At 38.2% G+C, this 26,026-nt stretch overlaps 1 protein-coding gene across 9 annotated transcripts in view; it reads right to left on the bottom strand.

Annotated features, from left to right (window-relative positions):
- Positions 1-24,830, bottom strand: part of LOC143035867 (patched domain-containing protein 3-like) — a 45,904-nt gene extending 21,074 nt beyond the window's left edge. Inside the window, exons 1-2 of one of the 9 annotated variants that reach the window (XM_076202964.1) lie at positions 6,082-6,255; positions 304-851 (exon numbers count right to left, since the gene is read on the bottom strand). Coding sequence is in view for 1 of the 9 variants with exons in the window: in XM_076202962.1 (XP_076059077.1) it covers positions 4,398-4,441 (44 nt within the window). In the remaining 8 variants the exon portion in view is untranslated. The other 8 variants (XM_076202963.1, XM_076202966.1, XM_076202965.1 and 5 more) reach the window with 8 other exon arrangements.
- Positions 24,831-26,026: the final 1,196 nt, after the last annotated feature.

The raw sequence follows: 26,026 nt of genomic DNA, 5'->3' as shown, positions 1-26,026 counted from the left end.
CTGTTGTATTTGACACTCATTTCTATAGGAAATTATTCATTTTGTATTTATTTTCCCTACCTTTTACCCCAACAGTTTTGGGGAAACTGGGGTTTGGGTGGAGGAAACAAGTAAAATGAAGAACTCCTGATGTAAAGGAATATTGTCTTTCATATGACCTGATCTAACCTGGGGTGCATGTTACTTTGCAATTTTTTCCATGCTATTTCAAAGGCACAAATGGCAGCATTAAAAAATAAATAAGTAAAATAATATATATATATATATATATATATATAATCACATGCATAAAACCACACATACCTGATGATCACACAGATGTGTACAGATGCTGAAGTCCTCCATGAAGGGTATCTTACACTACTGATGTTATTGTACACATGCAGCAAAGCCTTTCCCCCCTTATAGGCAGTCTCCTATTTGATGTTATATAGCAGTCAAAAACAATTTTATGCACAAGAAAATACAAATGTGATTGGCTGATACAAAGGAGACAATGACTATTTAAATGGAACTAGTTAAATCCACAGAAGTATCACCACCTGACAAGACATCAAGTACTATTGGCCAATCACCTTGTAGTGGAGGTTGTGTGTGATTCACCATGGTCTTGGATCACATGCTGCACTCATGATTGATAGCTATTACCCTCTTGGATGAGAGTTCAGAGCTCATATATGCCCGATCTATAGGTAATGCTCTTACCTTACACACACACCAGTCTCCCTGCCCACAAGAGTTGGAGTGCTGGGTCACAGTGCAACAATACTGAAAATTATCTCAGCCCTAGGCAGGATTTGAACTCAGACCACTGGATTAGCAGTTGCAAATGCAATCTCTACACTGTTGAGCTGTGTGGGGTTAGTAAAATACATATGAACATTGAGAATAACATATAGAACACATGACAGGAAGCCATTCCATTGTGAGACTTAGATAGTTAAAACTAATATCTTCAAAACAGCTAATTTACTGATTTGTATTTACCTACAGGAAGGGGAACTATACTCATGGTGTCCCATCTTTGTATCATGCCACATCTAGTTTGCTCTTAAACTCTTGTATTGTTTTTGCATGCACTGTTGTTTTGTCTAATATGTTCCATACATCCACCACTCTGTGGGGAAAGCTGTTATTTTTCAGGTCTCTTCTATAACTGTCCTTCTTGAGTTTCCTTCCATGTCCTCTTGTGTTTCTCTTATCCCAATTTAGTAAGTCTTCTCTATCAAGGATTTCCATGCCTTTCATAATTCTGTAGATAGTCAACAAGTCACCTCTTTTTTTCTTTGTTCCAGAGTTGGCATCTCCAATTTTAACAATCTTTCTTCATATGAGAGTTTTGATAGAGTTGGGGCCATCTTTATAGTTGCTCTCTGGATTCTATCAATCTTCTTTATATTACTTTTTTGTACTGGATGACCATAGTGTTGCTGCATACTCCAAGTTAGGCCTTATCAATGTGACTAGTATTTTCTTTACCATTTCTTCATCCAAGTAAGTAAAAGCCACTTTTATTGATCTTAGCAAGTTATAGGTTTCACTGACAATTTTGTTTATATGTTTGTCAGGGGACATATCTTTTGTGATGATCACCCCCAGGTCTTCTTCAGATCCTGCTTTCTTTACTTCTTTTTCACCAATTTTATATTATCCTGATATCCTTTTTTTTTTTTTCAAATTCCATTATACTACATTTCTTAATGTTGAATTCCACTTCCCACTTCTGACTCCATTCCCAAACCTTGTTCGGATCTCTCTGAAGTGAGTCACAGTCTGTTTCAGTACTCACTTTAACAATTTTGCATCATCTGCAAAGAAACTCATGTAACATTCCATACTCTCATCCATATCATTCACATAAATGGCTAACATTATTGGAGCCAACACTGATCCTTGTGGAACTCCACTAATTACCTCTTCCCAAGTAGAAGTCTTATCTCTGAGCACTACCCTCATTTTTCTTCCAAGTAAAAAGTCCTCCACCCATTTCAATAGTTTACCTTGTATCCCTCCTAAGCAATGAAACTCAAAAAGGACAGGTACAGAAGAGACCTGAAAAAAAAACAGCTTTCCACACAGTGATACATATATGGAATTGGATTGCTGATAACCACAGGGAAAAAACGGAAAAGAAAACTAGAATTCCCAAGCGCTTTCGTGATATTTCGCTATCCCCAGTCCTTAGCAATCTCTATATGGAATTTTTTGAAAATAAACTATTAAGTGAAATTTTGCCACCAAATGCGATCTGGTATAGGTACGTTGACGATGTTCTTTGCCTGTGGCCCAATTCTGAGGATTTAAATGCATTTTTGCAATCTCTGAATAATTTAGTTCCCTCTATTAATTTCACTGTTGAACTAGAAAATAATGGTAAGTTGCCCTTTTTGGATTGCCTTGTTCATAGGAATGGTAATAATTTTAAGTTCAGTGTTTATAGGAAGCCGACAAATGTTTTGTCTTATATTCACTATTACTCGTCTCACCAGGATAAAGTAAAATATTCTGTCTTTTCTTCTATGTTTTTACGTGCTCTTCGTATTTGCAGCCCTGAGTTTATTGATGGGGAATTTGAGTACATTGTTAATGTTGGTCTTGGATTAAAATACCCCAAAAGATTTTTAGACCGCGCTCTCGCTTTAGCGAAAAAAACTTTTTATAGTGTTCAAACATCCCCCCCCTTCGACTATAAGAATCTTTTGATTTTACCTTTTAGTAACAATCTTGCTCAAGTTCCCCATATTCTTAAAACATGGAATATTAAAGTTGTGTTTAATAATCCAAATACTTTTAAGAAGTTAATAATCAAAAATTCACCTAATGACTCAGTTGGTTGCATATACAGGATCCCTTGCAGAGATTGTGAAGGGTATTATCTTGGACAAACAGGCAAAGAACTCGCAACTAGGGTCAAGCAACACAAGTACAGTGTAAAAACAGCACAAGAGTCTAGTGCGCTGTTTATCCATATGAGAGATTTCGATCATCGTATCGATTGGACCAATGCCTCTTCCATCATAAATTGTGATTCATTTGCAAAAAGAAATATCATTGAAAGTTGCATGATAAAAAATTCTGAAGGATCTAATATTAATATTAGCTATGGTTTGTTTAAATTAGATAATTTTATTATTGACAAAATTTGTAATCAAATTAAATCATTTCAAAAATGATTTAATTGTAAGTGTTCAATGTTTGTGACATTTTCTCCATGTGTTATGTCCGTTCCTTTCCCAGTTTATTGTATTACCTCTTATATACCTATGTGACAATTTTCTTTGTTGTAATCCCCTGAAGATGTGAAATATCACGAAAGCGCTTGGGAATTCTAGTTTTCTTTTCCGTTTTTTTCCCTGTGGTTATCAGCAATCTTTTGGATCACGTGGTGTTGTGATCTTTTTGCATGGAATTGGATGAAAAAAATGGTGTGTGCAAACACCATACAAGAATTTAAGACCAAACTTGATCTTGCGAGATACAAAAACAGGTCGCCAAAGTATAACTCCCCTTCCCGTGAAATACAACTAGGTAAACACATACATACATACATATACCAAAGGCCTTTTCCCCTTTACAAGGGAGGTAGCCAAAAAACAAAGGCATAGAATCCACTCCCACCAATTCCATCCCCACTTACTCCACTCCCATCCACCCCCTTCCCTTCCTCTCATCTTGGCTCCTCCTACATGATGGGTCATCCCTGCATCTCACCTCATCCATTCATCTCATACTAGGTAACCCCATCATGTTCACTCCTTCCACACCTCTTTTACTAATCTTTCTTCACTCATTCTTTCCATGTGCCCAAACCATCCCAATACTCTTTCATCAACCCTATCTCCCAACTCCCTTTCCATCCCTGTTCTCCTCCTCATTTCTCACTCTATCCAGCCTAGTAACCCCTATCATACTTCTCAGGCACCTCATCTCAAACACATTCAAACTCCTCCTCTCTTATGTCCCATGTTTCTGCCCCATACAGTGCTGTTGGCACAATCTTCATACAATCTGCTCTTAGCATTCATTCCCAAAAGTCTATTTCTCATCACACTTTTTAATCCCCAAAGGCATTTATTGGTAAAATTTTAGTTGTGCACACCTATGCGATATAGCAATAGAAAATTAATTATTAATTTTGTAAATTATAATAGATCAATGTAATATGCAATTTTCTTGAGTGAAATCAATAATGAAAAAGTTTCTAAAACCTATTTACTAATGAATGAAGTTGTGACAGCTGAATGATACACCATGTTTGTTTTGATAGATGCTGAGTTCAAAGAAATGAAAGGATGATAAATTACTCTATTCTAACCTAACCTACCTAACCTATATTTAGTAATTCGGTACCTCATATTCTAAAGATCATCCTGGTCGTCGCTTGAATATTACTGTACCTCGGGCAATTAACAGATGACAGCAGAACCCTGTGTTCTCTCATATAGTCCAAGGAAGACTATTGTCTTTGTAACAGCGCTTATTAATGTCACCTGGAGTTGGAGAACTCCCGGTCCACATTGTGAAAGCTATCGTCTGATAGTGACTGGACTGGCATGGTGTCCGGAGCTTATCATATCAGCTTCATTTGTTAGTAAATTTTCTGTGGCAAGGTTTTTTTTGTTTTTTATTTCTGCAAAAAAAATTGGATATTATGTTCATGTATTACAATTTACAATATTAATATTTAGTTTTCTAATGCTATATTGCATAGGTCTGCACAAAATAATACCCATTTATTTGCTTCTCTCAATCTACATTCTACCTCCACCTCCATTCCTCCCTTTCCCACCACATTCACACCCAAGTATCTAAAACTATCCACTTCTTCCAGTTTCTCTCCCTTAATACTCACTTCCAGTCTGCTGCCACTTTCTCCCCTTGTACATCTCATCACCTTACTTTTACCCACATTTATCTTCAACTTCCTTCTTTCACACACTCCCAAACTCTGTCACTAACTTCCTCAATCCCTCCTCTGATCCTGCTACAAGCGCAGTGTTGTCAGCAAACAACAACTAGCTTACCTCCCATTTTTCTTTATTTTCTTTAACCATCTCCAATCCCCAGTCCACTACCCTTGCATTTACCTCTCGCACCACCCTATCCATGCATAAATTGAACAGCAAAGGCAACATAACATATCCCTGGCAAAGTCCCACCTTTACCTCAAACCACTCACTCTCTTCATTTCTGATTCTAAAACAAGCTCTACTACTCTCATAAGAAATCTTGACTGCTCTTAACAGCTATCCTCCTATCTCATATTCATATATCTGCAGTACCTCCCACAATGCCTTCCTGTCTACACTGTCATAAGCCTTTTCCAAATATATAAAAGCCCAAAAAACATCCTTACCTTTTCCTAAAGCTTTCTAACATACCTGTCTTGCCACAAAAATCTGATCCACAGAACCACTACCTGTCTTAAACCCACACTGTTCTTCACCTAATCCTCTCAATCAAGACCCTCCCATAAGCCTTCTCAACTACACTTAACAATCTTGTCCCCTTTCCCTTGTAAAGTGGAACTATACAGGCACTCCTTCAGTCCTCTGGCACTCTATTCTCTATTAAACAAACATTAAATAATCTCACCATCCAATTCACCATCACTATACCTTCTTTTTTTATATATATTCTTCAGGATACCCATCTAACCCAGGTGCCTTACCTGCTTTCATCCTCTTTACAACTGCCTTCATCTCATATTTCCTTATTTCTCCTCACTTATCGCTGTCACTTTCTTAGACTTAGCGCTTCCCACTGCAACTACCTTTTCTTCCTTCACATTTAGCAACTCTTACTGCCCTCTCTTCCATTGTCATCTCTCCATCTGCACCTTTTACCTTTTCTTCCCTACTTGATCCGCCTCCTCTTACGCTCTTATTTTCTTTCCAATATATCTTTATATTACAAACTATTAAGTCAAATAACTTTAAAATAATATCGTGAACGTTCCTGGCTCTGCCACTAAAGCTGATTGCATTGTAGTAGTAATTAGGAGATTGCAGTCAAAAGTATATTATAATATTTAATATCAAAACTGGTTTGAGGAAATAGCTTTCACGACACAATACATACCAAGTTCGCAAGCTCTACTTTCGTTTTTGTAATTTCCTTTCTTATCCATTGTTAATGTGGGGTAAGAAAGGGAGGGTACAAAAGAAATATTATCAGGACTACATATATCCCTAACTTCAATGTACACTGGTAAATGGCGAGAAGCCAACATCAACAATAACATAAGCTATCGAACCACTAAGTAATAATACCCGCAGGATCGTACGCCATAGCGCTTACTTTAAACTTACTCATGTCGCTTCACTTTGCAAACGATACTACATCATGAAACTCAGTACTGTACAATACATCTAAGGATTACAAAGGAAGAGCATGCCAATTTTTTATGTATATGTAAAGCTGAGTCTTGCTTATTCTACTCCTCTAAATTGTGGGTATTTTCATGTTCATTGTTATTAGTTTTAGAACTTTTAATCGTTACCGCAATAGCGTATATTCTACTTTTCAGTTGTAAATCCTATTTATAAATACAATTTGCATTTGTGTAAGTGTATTTTACGCCTAACTCCACCCTTTTTAATGAGACAAAATTGCAAATGAGGTTAATAGAATTGTCTTGCCTTCATAAACTTTCCACGGTCACATAAAAAAACACACACACAGACACACAACCCAAAACCAGATGACGGATGGCACAGCTGCAGCATATACTTTCAGCACTACCGCACCGAAGAAGAGGTGAAGGAGAGGTAGGAACGCAGCCGAACGGAGAGTAGAAGTTTAAATTAACCAGAATGATTATTTGAGTGGATCTTAGTCTCTATTCACAAAAGAATGCTGGGTGACTGGTCTTATCATACTGACTACATCAAACTTACTTTTGTTTCTTTATTCTCTCAACTCCCGTTTCGTCTTTCCGACGCTCTGGAGTCACCCTTTGTATCACCATTATGGTAATTAATTACACTTCATAAAACCCACCAATTTGCATGTCTTGATTGTAACAGTCACTGAATATGTGCGTTTTCAATTTCTTCTTGAAAATATCAACATTTTTATTTCCTTTATCTCTCTGGGGCAGTTGTCCTGAAGACCTAAATCCCATTTTGGTTTAGCCAGCATAAAAGGATCATCACTACTTCTAATCGATACAGCTGATCCAGGTTGATGATCTTCCAGAATTTGCCTCAAGTAATCTGGTTTTCCACATCTAATTGTCTGGTATACCATAACACAAAATTTGAATATAATTTTGGCTTTAATAGGAACCTAATGAAGCTCTTATCAGTACAGGTCACGTGATGCCACGCCTTTTACCAATCTAGCAGCCCTGTTCGTGATATACTGTACTGTAATTTCCTTAGTTGGTAATTTGGCAATCCATAGTATAATGGATTACAGTAGTCTAGTCCCTTGATAACAAGTTTAATAAAAGTAACTTTTTCACTTTCAGGAAGAATACTTTTAACTATGCATAGGTTGATTATTTTAAAATAAATATTCAAATATTGTTAATCTTCAAGCTACTTTTAAAATCCGATATTGGAAGTAGATCACCTTCGCTGTGAGTTAACTTCGCTTTACAAAATATCTCCTTAATCTTACTAATACCAATATAATGAAATCGAGATAATTTTACTATAGCCATTCCTCGATTTGAAACTCTCGAAAACCCCAGAACCATTCTTGATATCTTCTCATCGATTTTTTTTATTTCTCAGCTAATTCCTTATCATTAAAACCTTCCGGCAACTTCCTTTTCTATTTGTACCCAGTCAAATTATTCAAAATCAAATCTAGTTTACTCAAATTTGCCAAAATTTTTAATCTTATTTCTGAAGAAATCACGCTTCCTGTTTTTGATACATGAATTGTATTTATTTTTCGCCTCCGTGAATTCTCTTCTACCACTGCTAATACGTTTACTTTTTTGCTATTTCAGTTTCAGCATTAAACCATGGTGATCAATCCTTTACTATAATTTCTTTTGAAGCCTCGTTACACAGCTTTTTGTAACACCAAACACATTCTTTCAGCCCAGTATTATGTGCACAGGATGTCATTTAAGTTTCCATTTATTTAATTCATTATCCTACTTACTACCACCTCCGGTTGCGAGGACTTTTTGTCTCTAAAAATAATTTTCTTTTTCTGTTTTACATCCAAATTAAAGAGAATTTCAAAACTCACTACCTTATGAACGGGCGAAATAGTATTAGATTCTTCAACAAATACATTGTTAACAGGACTATGTTCCATATCACAGAGAACAAGGTCTAAAATATGCTTAGTAGTTGAGGTGCTCTCCACTACTCTGTTCCTAAACTGAAACATCTCCATCAATTCTTTGAAAGCCTAAGCATTACGATTTCCAGGATCATCAATCCAAAAATTAAAATCACCACAAATGAAAGTATTTGCATTTACCGTATCAACAGTTTTCATACACATCCTGAAATCGTTTATTAACACATTACTTGCAATCAATAACACGGGGAACAATCAGGGCCCGCACATGGGGGTGGGACAGGGGGGCATATGCCCTGGGGGGCGGCAATTCTAAACTGGACATGCCGCCCACAAGGCTGACAAAATAATTTTAATAAAGACAGGTCAAAGTAGGCCTGAATATCTTACCGTAATATACTCGTACGAATTTTGCTTTAGAATCAACAGAATATGATAAATTTTCCCCATATTTTTTCTGCAATAGGGACATGAAATAACATTTTTAAATCCTGTTTAACTATTTCGCAAGCCGATAGCTACGAGTATAATAGGCAGTAAAGGATAGGGGAGATGGGTACTGACGATGGGGGAAGGGGGGAAGGGCGTCACTTAGGCATCTAAGGACTCTGGGAACAACATGAGGGTACTTAATGTTAGTATTTGCTCGAGAAAAGAAACCAGTACGAACAATAATAGTAACAAAACGAAATCAATGGGAAGGTGAAATATTGGTTACCACAGAAAATGAAATAGAAAGAAAACGGAAAAAGGGTCATGATCACGATGGGAAAGAGGATACACAGAGAACTACTTTTCACACTGGGTAGTCAGATTACCACGACAGAAAGAAAAATAGTTATATAACTAAATAAGTAGATGGAGAGGTAAGTAAAATATAGAAAATAAGAATAAAATAAAATTATACAAGCTCCGATCGCAATATGCAAAATTCTAGAGCACCCCAATGGCCAATACATACCTAAAAATAATCTTGCAAATACTTTCACACATGAAAGGAGATAAAGGTTGTTTATTGACTTTGGAGTTGGGTTATCTATATCAAGAAGAGAACACAATTGGGGCGCATTAGAAAATTTACACGTGGGAAATGTCAGACAGCCAGTTTATTTCAGGTAAAACCGAACCAGCATAAAGTGACCCTCAGAGGAAGATATATATATTTCTAAATTCTGAATACGAAGAAAACAAAATGACTGAGGAAGATACGAAGACTGGAATATGTAGTCACAACCTAAATCCTATCGGTTTTTTTTAATAAACTCTGCAGAGATACAGATGGCGTTGTATTGATACAGTCTCATGTAATATAAAAAGCTGTTATCATAGATAGCAGCACAAATCAAGGTTGGCAAAATATATCACTGAATGTGACCTGACCTCTCACGCCTTTAAGTATCCTCGGGGCGTACCGAAATGTAGCGTCCCTCTGGCTGGAACAGGGTTGCCGGGCGTAGCCCGGAATTGTGCTTTTGGTAGCCTACAAATATATTTCTCACAAGAGTATTATGGCCGTAGCCCAAACATACATGCTCTGACGCATAAAGCTAGTTGTCCTTACACTTTCTACCAAAAGGCTGCTCACCCACATCCTGCCACTATAAACCTATGCCTCAATGTGTTCTTGTGGGACTGTTCACCACAGTGTAATTGCACTGTGGAATCAGAACATTGGGCTGTGTTTATTCTTAATTTCGTACCCATCCTACGAAACAAGACTTGGCGGCATGACATTTTATCAAGAAAGTCCGTAACTTCATTTAACGCAGCGAAAACAGGAGAAACAAACATAAATATATAAGTTCGGAATGGTTCAAAGGGGAAGGCGATAAATTCCACGCTTCTACACTTGGCCCGCAGGGGCTAGCTGGATGACTAGACATTCCGTACCCAGTTACCTCACAAAAAACGTGCCGTGAAAGGTACGATCCACGCGTGACCTTGCCTCTGCGCGCGCGTTTACCTAATTGTAGTATACAGGTCGGAAATGAGCATCGCTCGTGTACCCCGGGTCCTACTCAGTTTTATCATACCTAGCCTCTAATTTAAGTACAGTTCCAACTTAACCTGTGTCCTTGATTTCCAATTATCATATTTTTATTTTAATTCATGTATTGTTCAAGCTTGGACTATAATATCTTCCTGGTGTGTGCGTGTGTGTGTGTGCGCTCGCCCGTGTTTGTGTGTATGTATGTAAGTGATTCACTTTAGTCTTTCACCTCGGTCTTTGGATCACGTGTTGGACTCGTGATCGACAGCTATATATGTATGTATGTATGTGTGCGTATGATCATGTCGATAAGACTGTTCAAATGGTCAGTATTTACGTAAAGATTAGCAGAATATGGAGGTGAGTTTGCAATGAAAAACTAGCCCGACGTTAAATCTCTTTGGCGTCGAAACGTTCGTTTGGTTGAGAATCAAACTCCATAAACAAACCAGGATCGGTGGTTGTATTTACCAACGCCGACAGTTGGGAGTTCGTTTGAGTCAAAACGACTTCGGTTACAATCTTTTATTTTCCCAGCCTCCAAATATCAAATTACCTTCCCGTCATGTATAGCAAAGCTGAATGACGAACTAAGACATTGTTAACCTATATGAATGTTAGACATAATGTTGAAATGTTCTAAGAGAAATCTAGATTGGTGTAAGCGAAGTCACATTCAACTTATTCAAATATAGGTTAGAGGTAGGTCGGGGGAGAAAAAACATAGCCTAGTATGGCAACCCTCTTATGAGAGGCCCAACCCTTCACTCAGAAGGTAAATAGAATTATCTGGCGCCAAACAGGAAAAAAGAACCAAGAAAGTCATCAATGGTTTGACTCTCCACAGGAATAAAACTGCTTGGCGTTAGCTAGGAACAAGTATGTAAAGGTCGCCGAAGTGGCTCTGACATGAAGGGGACCTTGAGGGTACGTTGGGCGGGGCCTTCCATCTAACAGTAGAAAAAAAAATGAGGACAAAGTTGTAGACAAAATTATGAAGAAGAAAATGAAGTTAAAAGAAGAGGAGGAAGAAGATGAAGAAACGAGAAGAGCAAGAAGTTGAAGAGAAAGAAGAGGAAGAGCAAAAAATTGAAGTGGAAGAAGGAAAAAAAATAGGAGAGAGAGAGAGATAGAGAAGAAGACGCTTCTGTCGTCGCGTCACCTGTCAGCAACTAAAACCAGCATGGGTGCAGTAACCTTTACACAAGGCGAAGAAAGATGAATAAAATCGAAAGACGTCATCCAGAAAAAAAAATGAGAGTACAGTCATCACGCATGGGTTCTATCCAGGTCTTGCATTTCATCGATGTGGTGTGGAGCCCTCGTCTCCTCAGTCCTCCCGCCCGCCTTCTACGACACCTATAGTAACATGACGGCAGCATTCTTATCCCCCTACCACCAGGGGACTGGAGTAGTAGTAGTGAAAGGCTAGTACTAGTAGTAATGAAGTTTAATCAGGCAATCTTAGATTTAAGAAGGAGTAGGAAAGAACTGGTTTACCAACAGAGTGGTTACCGCAATGGAATAGACTTAGTAATCAGGTAGTGAGCGCTGGAAATGTCGGTTGTTTTAAGAAAAGGTTAGATAAATCTATGGATGGGGATGGCAGGTGGTAAGAGGCATGGAACTGCCTAGTGTAGACCATACGATCTCGTGCAATCTCCTCCATCCTTATGTTCTTACTGAGAGAAAGGTTCAAGGAAGCAAAAGAAAGAAGGGATAGCGAGAGAAGAAAATGTGCAGAGTCCTTTCTTCATGAGTAGATACATTTTCTTCTGACTTAAACGACACTAGCCGTGGAAGGGTAGAACCCGTCGTCGCTTCCTTGATCGAGTATATTTGTATTCATTACTCCAGTGTGTTTAACAATCCCTTCTACGGTTATTCGTGTGGTAACCCCATGGAGGTGATGGAATAGCGAAGGCCAGGGGTGGGGAACCCTTGGCACGCGTGCAAAACCTGGCACACTACCGACATTTTCCCGGCACGCGAAAGCCAGAGCTCACCCAAGAACAATAATAAATAAATTTCCAACTATTTTTGTATGGCTATCGGTAACGCCTTGCTGCGCAGGGAGTCGGGTTGTAGCCTTTGGAGGTGAAGAGAAAGGTGCACATACTAGCACGTGGGACTGTAATACTATATTACTCGGTTGGCACGCGAGAAAATTATGGTTTTATTTCCTGCACAAGGGTTGCCCACCCCAGGCGTAGACGAAGAAATATGTATGGTCATGTTTTTATTTTAATTCATGTACTGCTCAAGTTTGGACTACAACATCTCAGCTATTTTGTGTGTGTGTGTGTGTGTGTGTGTGTGTGTGTGCGTGTGTGTGTGTGTGTGTGCGTGCCCGCGTTTGCGTGTATGTGTGTGTATTTACCTAGTTGTATTATACGGGAATGTGTACTTACTTTTTCTTGATCCATTACCCGACTTAGATCATCATAAGACTCAATTTTATCATCTGAACTCTGTGAAGTTGGTGCATAAACCTGAACTATTTTTAGAGTGTACCATTTACACAGCCTGATCATAATCCAAGTTACCCTGTTTAATAAACTACTAAATTTGACTACATTACCAGCAACTTCTCGGTTTATCAAGAATCCTACTCCACTGGATCTTTCTTTGTCCTTATCTCTATAGTAGAACAGGTGGTGACCATCTTGTAATAGCATCAGCTTTTCTTCAGCTCTTCGGACTTCGCTCAGTCCTACGATGTCCCACTTGATGCTGTCTAGTTCTTCCATTAAACTCTCCAGCCTGTGGTCTTCTGAGAGAGTTCTTACGTTGTTAGTATAGATCTTCATTTCATTCATCCTCTTTAATGTCCAAGACTTGGATCTGCTTTGACAGTAGTTACTCACATTCGGAGGCAATGCGGTTGGACCTTTAGGAGACGATGATCCAACAGGAACGCCCAGTTTTGTTTTGGTTGTACTATTCATGTTTGCTATGAAGGGTTTTTTGGCAGTAATCTCACCTCCGTGCCAACTGGTTTCTGGTGAGATATTTCTCTGGTGCCACCTTATTATATTCGGTGAAGCCCTCTATATAGGGTGCCCAATGGTCCACGCCGTCATTATGACGGTACCCCATATATCTATGAGGAATTACCCTGTTCGCCATCAGGGACGTGCCAGTTAGCAGTGGGTCCTGCGACTGTGTGAGCTGCTCTTTGTATGATTTTTCTTACAAAATCCGTTCGATATGGGTGACCCTGCAGAGATTTCCTCTATATCGACATAGCTTTTGTAATCATTTTGATTCTCAAGCCTATCGATCACGTCAAGGGTGTCAACTCTCGGATAGGGTCGTGTAGGTCGTAAATGGACCTGGAGAAGTCCAAATGAAACAACAAAGAACGAAGTAGATTTCATATTAGGAGATGAAAGCAAGAGCGTTAGCAATGTTACGGTCATAAATAAAGGTAGTGACCATAGAATAGTAGGTTGCACAGGTAAATTCAATTTCAGAGCCGAGAGAAATAAAGTAGTTTTAAGAAAGAAAATAAGTCTTGCAAAGGTTAAGGATAATAAGAAGGAATTTCAGTTAGAATTTTAACAATAGATTCGAAGCTCTAAGAACTAACGAGGGCACCGTGGAAGATATGAATTTGAATTTAGTGAATATCATTAGGGAGTCGGCAGAGAAAGTAGGAAGTACAAAAAGTATTAGAGAAAACAAGTAGTCCAAAGCTACAAATGACCTAATTAAAAGAAGAAGGACCATGCAGATTAAAAGCAGGAGAGACGAAATAGACAGAGTAGAACTAAACAACCTTATCAACAAAAGACAGAGATTAGAGAAAAGAAAGAGAAACATGGATGAAATAGAGGAAACTATTCGGAAAGGTATTAAAGAGGCCGAGCGCAGACATGCTTTAGGAAGACATCAAATGATATGTTTAAAAGATAGAAACGGAGAGATCATTAAATGCAGGGACAGAATGGTAAAAAGAGTAGAAGAATTTTACCAAGCACTTTACTCGTCGAAGACCGTAGTTGAGTCAGTAAATTCATCTGTGGACGTTAGTAGTGTACCAGAGATTACAAAAGAAGAAGTAGAATTTGCTCTAAAAATATGAAAAGAGGAAAAGCACATGGGGAAAATGGTATATCGATAGATCTGTTGAAAGACGCAGGGAAAGAAGTTCATATTAAGTTAGCTCAGTTGTACACCCAGTGTTTACGTCAAGAAAGCGTTCCTGAATCGTGATGCAATGCTATAGTGATTTTGATTCATAAAAATGGTTTTAGTTGCTGACAGGTGACGCGACGACAGAAGCGTCTTCTTCTCTCTCTATGTATATATATATATATATATATATATATATATATATATATATATATATATATATATATATATATATATATATATTCTTCTACTCCTTTTTCTCCTTCCTCTTCAATTTTTTGCTCTTCTTCCTCTTCTTTCTCTTCAACTTCTTGTTTCTTCATCTTCTTCATTTTCTTCTTCATCGTTTTGTCTACATATTTGTCCTTACAAATAGACTAAGTCAAGTTTTAGATGGAAACTAACCGAGAGAACAGGCAGGCTTTAGGAGCGGATATTCGACTATGGACCATTTGCAGGCGATAAACCAACTAATCGAAAAAATGACAGATTACAATATACCTCCACGAGAAGGCCTTTGACTCGGTAGAACAAATAGCAATACTAAACTCGCTACTCAAGCAAGGTACAGACGAACAAATCGTAATGGTTTTAGAGAAGATTTATGCGAAAGATACCGCTATAATTCGACTACATACATAAAAGATCAAGATCGAGAAAGGAGTACAGCAAGGCGATATAATTTCACCCAAATAATTTACAGCTTGCTTGGAAGATATTTTCAGAAGGTTGAGTTGGAAAGAGAAGGTTCGAAGGTTAACGACAAATATTTGAACCAACAAAGATTTGCGGATGACATTATTGTTACTTCAGAAAAAGCAGAGTGATCTGAACAAAGTCTCAAAGTTGGTTTAAAATGAATATGAGTAAAACCAAAGTAATGTTCAACACGAAATTTCAAAGTAAAGATATTATAATCATTGGTGAGAGTCTGGAAGAAGTTAGAGTATAATTATTAAGGCCACATGGTGAAAATTATCTAAGATAATGACAATGAAATAAAAAGACGTATTGCAATTGGTTGGAAAGTGTTTGGTAAGTATAATAAAATCCTGAGAGGCTCTCTACCTTTATGTTTAAAACGTAAAGTTTACAACCAATGCATTCTGCCAGCAATAATCTACGGGTGTGAGACTTGGAAACTGACGAAGGCGATGGAAACAAAGCTAAGGACTGCACAGAGGAGAATGGAGAGATCAATGATGGGAATAACGCTTAGAGACCGAAAGAGAGCAAGTTGGGTGAGAGAGCAAACTAGAGTAAAATATATTGTTGAGACGGTAAAAGAGGGGAAGTGGAATTGGGCAAGTTAGTGTGAACGACTGATAAACGATGGAGCAAGTGTGTTGCTGAGTGGACGCCGCGAGATGGGAAGCGTGGAAGAGGGAGACCAGACAGAAGGTGGAGAGACGAGATTGAGAAATTTGCAGGAGTGACGTGGCAGAGGTTGGCGCAGTCGTGTGTTGGGGCCATTTTTGTCGTTGCTCTTTGGATTCTTTCTATTTTCCTTGTATTCTTTTTTGTACTGGGTGTCCATAGTGTCGCAGCGTACTCCAATTTTGGTCTTATCAGTGTGGCTAGTATTTATTTTCTTTTACTATTACCTCATCCAAGTAATTAAAGGTCACCTTTATTAATCTTAGTGAATTGTAGGTTTCTCTGACTATTTTGTTTATCTGCTTGTCTGTGGACATGTCTTTGGTGATAATTACTCCTAGGTCCTTTTTGGAACCAACTTTCTTTACTTCCTTTGCACCAATATTGTCCTGATATATATATATATATATATATATATATATATATATATATATATATATATATATATATATATATATGTTGAAGCTCACTTCCCACTTTTGACTCCATTCCCAGACCTTGTCCAGGTCTCTCTGTAGTGATTCACAATTTTTTCCGTACTTACTTTCTTTAGTAGTTTTGTGTCGTCTGCAAAGAAGTTCATGTAACATTCTACTCCTTCATACATGTCATTTACATATATAGCATATATTATCGGAGCCAATACTGAACTCTGTGGGACTCCACATATAATTTCTTCCCAAGTAGAGCTTTTATCTCTGAACACCACTCTCATTTTTCTCCCATGCAAGAAATCTTCCATCCATTTCAATAATTTTCCGTGTATACCTCCTGTTGTTTCGATTTTTTTTGTGTAGTACTTTATAAAACGCCTTTTGAAAGTCCAGGAAAGCACAGTCTGCCCATCCGTCCCTTTCTTGCATTATATCTATTAACCTTGTGCATGTATGTGTGTGCATGTATATGTGTGTATGTATTTACTTAGTTGTATTATACGGGAAGGGAACTATGCTCGTGGGGACCCGTCTTTGTATTTCTCAGCATCAAGTTTTTTCTTAAAATCTTGAATAGTGTTTGCACTCACTGTTTCTTTGTCCAATTTATTCCAAGTATCTATCACTCTGTGTGGGAAGCTATTTTTTCAGATCTCTTCTATAATTATCTTTTTTTAGTTTTTTTTTCGTGTCCTCTTGTTTTTCCATTGTCCTATTTCAATAAGTCATTCTTATCTAAGATTTTCATTCCCTTCATAATTCTATAGATAGTAAGTCTCCTCTTTCCCTTCTTTGTTCCAGAGTTGGTAATTCTAATTTGGACAGTCTTTGTTCATATATCATTTTGGAAAGAGTTGGCGCCAGTTTTGTTGTTGCTCTTTGTATTCTTTCTAACTTCTTTATATTCTTTTTGGTACTGGGTGTCCATAGTGTTGCTGCGTACTCGAGTTTTGGTCTTATTAGTGTAGTTAATTTTTTTTTTTTAATTTCCTCGTCCAAATAGGCAAATGCCACTTTTATTGACCTCAATAAATTGTAGGTTTCTCCGACTACTTATTAATATGCTTATCCGATGTCATGTCTTTGCTGATCATCACTCCAAGGTCTTTTTCCGAGTTTACTTTTTTGACCTCTTCTTCACCAATTTTATAATCTCTCGATATTCTGTTTTTACTTTTTCCAAATTCCATTATACTAGATTTCTTGATATTGAATTTCACTTCCCACTTTTGAGTCCATTTCCAGATCTTGTCCAAGTCTTGTTGCAATGAGTTGCAGTCTTCCTCCTTCCTCCTACTTTCTTTATTATTTTTGCGTCGTCTGCAAATAACTTCATATAACACTCTACTCCTTCGTCCGTCCTCAGCAAAGAAATTCATGTAACACTCTACTCCTTCATCCATGTTGTTTATGTAGGAAACATGATCGGGGCCAGTACAGTGTGTGTGCATATGATTATGTAGACAAGACTGCCACTGTTCAAAGAATCGGTCTTGTGTGGTCATGTTTCGTTGTTTCAGCTACAGACTCTTTGACCCAAGTAGACGACGACGTAGTTGCCAAGGTGGCACTGTAGCGCTCGCGCTTACACTGGCGGGCTCTGTCTGTTGAATGTGACGAGAGAGAGGGGGAGGGAGGGAGAGAAGGAGAGATAGAGAGATAGGGAAGGAGATATAGAGAGAGAGGGAGGGAGGGAGAGATAGAGAGAGAGAGAGAGAAGGAGAGAGAGAGAGAGAGAGAGAGAGAGAGAGAGAGAGAGAGAGAGAGAGAGAGAGAGAGAGAGAGAGAGAGAGAGAGAGAGAGGGAGGGAGAGAGAGAGAGAGGGGGAAGGGAGAGAAGGAGAGACAGAGAGAGAGGGAAGGAGAGATAGAGAGAGAGGGAAGGAGAAATAGAGAGAGAGGGGAGGAGAGATGGAGAGAAGAGGGAAGGAGAGATGGAGAGAGAGGGAAGGAGAGATAGAGAGAGAGGGAAGGAGAGATAGAGAGAGAGGGAAGGGGAGATAGAGAGAGAGGGAAGGAGAGATAGAGAGAGAGGGAAGGAGAGATAGAGAGAGGGAAGGAGAGATAGAGAGAGAGGGAAGGAGAGAGATAGAGAGAGAGAGGGAAGGAGAGATAAAGAGATAGGGAAGGAGAGATAGAGAGAGAGAGAGGGAGGGAGAGATAGAGAGGGAGGGAGAGATAGAGAGGAAAGGAGAGATAGAGAGAGAGGGAAGGAGAGATAGAGAGAGGGAAGGAGAGATAGAGAGAGAGGGAAGGAGAGATAGAGAGAGAGAGGGAAGGAGAGATTGAGAGAGAGGGAATGAGAGATTGAGAGAGAGGGGGGGTGAGATAGAGAGAGAGGGAAGGAGAGATAGAGAGAGAGGGAAGGAGAGATAGAGAGGGAAGGAGAGATAGAGAGAGAGGGAAGGAGAGATAGAGAGAGAGGGAAGGAGAGATAGAGAGAGAGGGAAGGAGAGATAGAGAGAGAGGGAAGGAGAGAGAGAGAGAGAGAGAAGGAGAGATAGAGAGAGAGGGAAGGAGAGATAGAGAGAGAGGGAAGGAGAGATAGAGAGAGGGACTGAGAGAGAGAGAGAGAGGGAGGGGGAGATAGAAAGGGAAGGAGAGATAGAGAGAGAGGGAAGGAGAGATAGAGAGAGAGGGAAGGAGAGATAGAGAGAGAGGGAAGGAGAGATAGAGAGAGAGGGAAGGAGAGATAGAGAGAGAGGGAAGGAGAGATAGAGAGAGAGGGAAGGAGAGATAGAGAGAGAGGGAAGGAGAGATAGAGAGAGGGAAGGAGAGATAGAGAGAGAGGGAAGGAGAGATAGAGAGAGAGAGAGGGAAGGAGAGATAAAGAGATAGGGAAGGAGAGATAGAGAGAGAGAGAGGGAGGGAGAGATAGAGAGGAAAGGAGAGATAGAGAGAGAGGGAAGGAGAGATAAAGAGAGAGGGAGGGAGAGGTAGAGAGAGGGAAGGGGAGATAGAGAGGGAAGGAGAGATAGAGAGAGAGGGAAGGAGAGATAGAGAGAGAGGGAAGGAGAGATGGAGAGAGAGGGAATGAGAGATGGAGAGACAGGGGAGGGGAGATAGAGAGAGAGGGAAGGAGAGATAGAGAGAGAGGGAAGGAGAGATAGAGAGAAAGGGAAGGAGAGATAGAGAGAGAGGGAAGGAGAGATAAAGAGAGAGGGAAGGAGAGATAGAGAGAGAGGGAAGGGGAGATAGAGAAAGAGGGAAGGAGAGATAGAGAGAGAGAAGGAGAGATATATATAGAGAGAAGGGGAGATAGATAGAGAGAGAAGGAGAGATAGAGAGAGAGGGAAGGAGAGATAGAGAGAGAGGGAAGGAGAGATAGAGAGAGAGGGAAGGAGAGATAGAGAGAGAGGGAAGGAGAGATAGAGAGAGAGGGAAGGAGAGATAGAGAGAGAGGGAAGGAGAGATAGAGAGAGAGGGAAGGAGAGATAGAGAGAGAGGGAAGGAGAGATAGAGAGAGAGGGAAGGAGAGATAGAAAGAGAGGGAAGGAGAGATAAAGAGAGAGGGAAGGAGAGATAGAGAGGGAAGGAGAGATAGAGAGAGAGGGAAGGAGAGATAGAGAGGGAAGGAGAGATAGAGAGGGAGGGAAGGAGAGACAGAGATAGATAGAGAGATAGATAGAGAGAGAGAGAGGAAGGAGAGAGTGAGAGAGAGAGAGAGAGAGAGAGAGGAAGGAGAGAGTGAGAGAGAGAGAGAGAGAGAGAGAGAGAGAGAGAGAGAGAGAGAGGGGGGGGGAGAGGCTGTTACAACAATGGTCGACATACCGTGGACATTACCAACACAGCCTGATCGCTATCGACCAGTGTCGTCGTCCGTAGTGTGGCGTCGGTTACCCCAAGATGCGTTTGAATGCGAAGGAGTACATCATAACGACAAGATGTTTGAACTTATGATTTATTATGATTATCATTGTGTTATTTGTCATAAATTATTAGTTATTATTTGATTTATCATAATGAATTATTATAACATCATTAATATTTATATTATTTGCTATTATTGTTGTTATTATTATACTTATTATTATTACTATGAATTATTATTATTATTATCATTATTATTATTATTATTTTACTCACGGGTCTCTTTCTGCCAGATATTTTTCTTTAAAGAACATTAGGAATCGTATAAAAGAAAGTAAAAAAAATCTATGGAGAGTAAGTGGTGGACAAAGGCGCCTGAGACAAGACGACGCCATAATAAGCAAGACAACCCACAAAGAGAAGCGAATCAGTTTTTCTCAGTGGGTGACTACGAAATCACACATTCTTAACACCACACTTCTAATAAAACTCACCATCCTACCTTTTTTTTTTTTTTATATTGGGTCGCCTCCCCGGAAGGCCGTGGTTGTCGGGAACCGAACTCACGACCACCAGCTCATGAGTTCGACACAGTATCCACTGGGCTACCGCACCGCCCACTAATAACTTTCATTTGTTACCTTCTCCAATATCGACGGTCAAATTACATAATGCACTGACGAAAGGAAAACTAGTGCTCGTTTCACACGCATCGACTTTTCGCCGTGCGCCGTCCACGACACGCCGTCGTGCTCTCAAAAACACATGGGTATCTATGAACGCGTGTGTGAGAGCCATGAGACTGTTTGAGAGCACGACGTCGTGTCGTCCACGGTTCACGGCGAAATGCCGGTGCGTGTGAAACGAGCCTAACTGTCCCCGTGCTAAACACTCACGGACACAAAAACTGACCCATGCGTCTTTCACACATCTTTCGTTGTTATAAAGTATGTCTATATATGAAAGTTCCTTTCTGACAGAAGTAATTTGGTAGACTAAATTGCATAACCTGAGCATATGGTATGTTTGAAACTTTGCCGGCCGTCACGTACAATTTCGTTGAATTTCTTAGTATATCATTGTATGATTGGTCAAAGTCAAAATGTAAGTCATGTAGATAATGTAAATAGATGTCTATGCGGCCAATTTGAAGGGCGAATCTTAATATAACTCTATACCACTGAAAGTATATGTATAACATCTTTAATTTTGACACCCCCCCCAAACAAAAATTCCTACGGATACTCCTACTATCGCACATGTATCTCTATACATTTTTGCAGCGACGACATATGCAGAAACACATGACTGGTTTTGAGGCGGAAAGCGCAAATTCATGGTCTTCAGACCATCGGGTCATAGACGACTTCTTGTTGGAGGAATTAGTCAATGTGGTCAAAGCTGGTTACCACACAGAACAGGACTAGTTGGTCGACGTATAAGCTGGAAATAAATCCGTGGATCATCTTTTTTTATGACACTATCGATGGCTGGGATAAGGGGGACGCTGAGGACGTGTGTGTGTGTGTGTGGGGAGGTTAAGGATATTCAGTGGTCTGTAAAGACGGTAAGGGTCCACGGAAGTCAAGAAAAAAATATTACGTTGGTTCTAGCGTCGTCAGACCGTGTCATACGCCTTTGCTAAGTCAAGGGATAGAGCGGAAACGTGGCAGTGTAAATCAAACTCATCATCCTACGAATTAGGAAATGAAAAACCCTGTCAGTTGCAGCAAACTGCTGTGCTTTTAGGCCGATATTTGGGCCCCTCCGCCTGGTCAGGGCTGGCGGGAACCAAGGCAGGATATTCATAAGGTCGAGGCGGTATCCATTGGTGTAAATTTTTGTTTTAATACCTATCAAGCTATCTGTAGTGCGGTGATTAAGCATGCACGGAAGTTAGGTTGGATGAATGGCAGGAAATAATGATGTTCTAGTTATCAGAAAAATCGGGGAGATATTTTCTAGGAATTTACAAAGACAGTAGATATGCTATAGGAGAGAGAGATGGAGGGATGGATTGTGTGCGTGCACTACCTAGATCTAGAGAAAGCGTTTGACAAGGTACCACGCCAGACGACTATCATGGAAACTAAAGCACACTAGAGGGCTTGAAGGAAACATTCTGGGATGGATGAAACTTCTTGAAAGACCAAATTACGAGAACAGTAGAAAAGGATTAGTTGTCAGGATGGGAAGGAAGGAACTAACGTAGTCCCACAGGATGCAGTGCTAGCGTCCATAGTTCTTTTCACTTGTAAACATGATAAAAAAAGGAACAGAAAGTTACATTAATATTTTGCAGGGGCTGCAAAAATTATGGACTAGTAATTGGTTAAATTGGTTGAATGATCGAAAACAGAGTTGTTTTAAATGGAAAAACTTCTAGATGGAAAAATGTTACGAGTGGAGTTCCTCAGGGTTCCGTTCTTGGGTCAGTTCTATTCATAGTATATATAAATAATATAGACCACGGACTAAAATCTATTGTCTCCAAATTTGCTGGTGATACAAAAATGTGCGGAATGGCAAATGATCACTTAAACCAATTAGATACTCAAGAATGTTTAGATAAATTATAGCAATGGTCAGAAAAGTGGCTAATGAAATTTAACACAAATAAATGCAAGGTTATGCACATAGGTAAAAATAACAATAAGTACGATTACAAGTTATTTGGAAATTCGTTAACAAAAGTGGATAGAGAAAAGGATCTCGGCATAATTATCAGTAACGATCTCAAATCATCTAAGCAGTGTATTTCGGCCTCTGAGAAAGCAAATAATATTCTAGGACTGATTGCGCGATCTTTTGACTTCAAAAGTCCATCACTCATTGACAAGCTATATAAATCGTTAGTTCGTCCACATTTGGAATATGCTGTTTCCGTATGGTCACCGAATCTCATTAAAGACATTGACAGATTGGAAAAAGTACAACGGTGAGCCACAAAACTGATTCCAAACACCAAAAATAAATCACACGAAAATCGACTAGAACATATGATTTTGTTTTCCCTAAAAAAAACGTAGACTCAGAGATGACTTGATACAGGTCTTTAAGATTCTAAAGGGAATTGACATCAAAAGTGACAAAATTGTCAAACTGAATGAAAATCCGAAAAGAAATAATTGTCTCAAACTGTCAGGAAATATACTTAATTTGGAAGTGGGTAGAAACCATTTCGCCAACCATGCAGTTAATGAATGGAATAAACTTCCTGCAGTTCAAAGCTTTAAGATTCATTTATATAAACACCTAAACAAGATGCTGCAATGACTGCCATTTATTTTATATTATTTGTTTGTTATTATTTGTCTGTTTATCATTATTTGCTTGGTTTTCATTTGATATTAGTTATATATCAATTTATTATTATTCACTATTTACCTGTTTATTATTTGACTATACCTATACATTTACTTATTCATTTTATGTATTATTTATATTATTACAATTTTAATTTATTTATTTATCATTAATATATTTTTTCGCATCCGACCTAGTTATGGACCAAAAGGTCTCCTGTCGGCATGCTCGCGCCTTTGTAATCCTTTGTTAAAAGATTGCGAGCACGCGACGTCACACACAAAAAAATGGGGGGGGGGAGCAAGAGTGGAAATTCCATTTTAATGGAACGAAGTGTGAAGCATTGGTAATCGATACAGCTATAACCCCCATTAATGATTAACTCCGTGGGGAGTGAAAGAATCGCAATAGCTAACGAGGACCTGTGAATGTTGGTAAAAAAGAATCTCACCTAACAAACACTTTTAAAATCATTTTGAAGCATACTCGTACATACTGCTGAACAAGAGTGATGTTGCAATGATGAACATATAGTTGAAGGAAGATATTAATAAAGAAAATAATATAAATAATAACAATAATAGTAATAACAATAATTATGAAAATAATAATAATAATGATAACAATAAGAACAACAAAATTATTATAATAATAGCCTAAACCCCAGACTATATGTAATTCACACACACACACACACACACACACACACACACACACACACACACACACACACACACACACATATATATATATATATATATATATATATATATATATATATATATTGCATGCATATATACATGTGTCTATATACATGTACATTAGCATAAAATTATAGAATACTTGGAAATAAGATTTCTTATAGAGGAAAACGTTTGGCCTACGTCACTTACTTTCAGCAAGTTTTTATGCACAAAATAACATGCAAGTTGACAAGCTGCCTATTATTTTCAGTGGATTCAACAATACATATCTTGATCTGTGAAAGACTTGGCAAATTAACACTCGATATTGAATAAAAGAAATAAAGAAAACATTATATGACATAGCCATTTTCCACCAGTTGCTATAAATATTTCTACTGCACTGTAGTTCATTCATTACAATCCCGACTGCAAAATAAATAAATAAATAAATCAATCAACGGCATGTTTTGTTGAAATGCACAGTTGGATTTGGTCACATTTTAAATTTTTGTTTCCCGAGTTCAAAAGTCAGGAGAGAAACGTAACCTAATTGTACTCATTCCTACCTACCTCTGACGTAACACTTGATCGATAGACTCCAGATCACACTTATTTCCATAAAAAACGTTTAAATATATTTCATATTTTACCATAAAAATTCCCCGCAGGTCAGGTTAATAATCTCTTTGTTCGGTGTTAATCTTTGCACACTGATGATTCACAACCACGTTGATTCAGATTCAGAAACATTTTAACACATCTATCCCCGTCCGTTGCGCACGCTGTACTGACGTCGGGACTCGGTGGGGTTGCGCGACTTGCCTCCGACGCCCGCCAAGTTGTGACTAGCGACCCGAGGAAACTTCGCTCGCTCGATTTCACACGATGATCGACATTCAGCAAGAAATATCTTTAATTCATCTTGACAAGACCGCGTATTTCACTTTAACAATAATTTCCTAATATTTTTCGTGATTAAGGGAGTAAAAATATTTCAGTGAAACTAATATTGTGTTCAATCATGTCATTAAGAAAAAAATCAGTAGCATTGCAGCATATATGTCAATGTCTACAATGTCTAATATGTAAAATATACGAAAAGACAGGTATTTTTCTGAATTTTATGAAATCCGCAGTTTTTTCATGTAATCTATGAAAGTAAATAAAGTATAACAACGTTAAAGTAAAGAAATATATGTAGTATCATAATTTATTGTAACTTTGTGTGTAACGTAAAAAGAAAAAAGGCAGAAATGTCGTGCGTAGTTTTTGTACATGAAAATAATGTAATTTAAAACAATAAATGTATTATAAACATGGAAAATTGAAATAGTGTTTTATAGAGTAAAAATAATCTGTAAAATATACGAAATAATAGATATACATATATATATATATATATATATATATATATATTTGTGAAATTGAAGGTAATACTGTGAATATATAAAGATAAATATAGGATTGTAGAATATTGCTTGAAACCAAACCATAAAATATAAAATCTAATACACAAAGGCTGAAAAAATACCGTGCATAACATTACAGATAAAATATTGTGATTTGAAATGTAGTGCTTTGTTAGGAAGCATGGGAAAAGAATGTATATTTTTTTATTGTAACATGTGTTTCAAATTATAACAAATCTGAACTGTAATTTTATTTCGGTCGCGATAAGAAGCGGCTCTATCCTAAAGATCCAGAAAGTGGGTGGTAAATGAGATATATGTAGTAATTCCTTTCTTTACTTAGTTATTGCATATATTTATTGCATACGTAACTCTCCTTTATTATATATGTAATAATAATAATAATAATAATGATAATAATAATAATAATAATAAATTTATATGGCAAAGAATCAATATACATGAAGTGCAGATAATGACAAGAACACAATATATATTTATTATAAATATTCTATATAAGTAGCCTATGTAGTCATTACGTTATATAAGTAAGGAATTACTACATATTATCTAAGGAGTTCGATAGAAAGGAAAGATCGAATAAGTCAAA

This window comes from Oratosquilla oratoria, chromosome 19, assembly GCF_046742065.1.
Source record: "Oratosquilla oratoria isolate Oo_2021 chromosome 19, ASM4674206v1, whole genome shotgun sequence".
Lineage (NCBI taxonomy): Eukaryota > Metazoa > Arthropoda > Malacostraca > Stomatopoda > Squillidae > Oratosquilla > Oratosquilla oratoria.
This window is presented reverse-complemented; position numbering and strand designations above follow the sequence as displayed.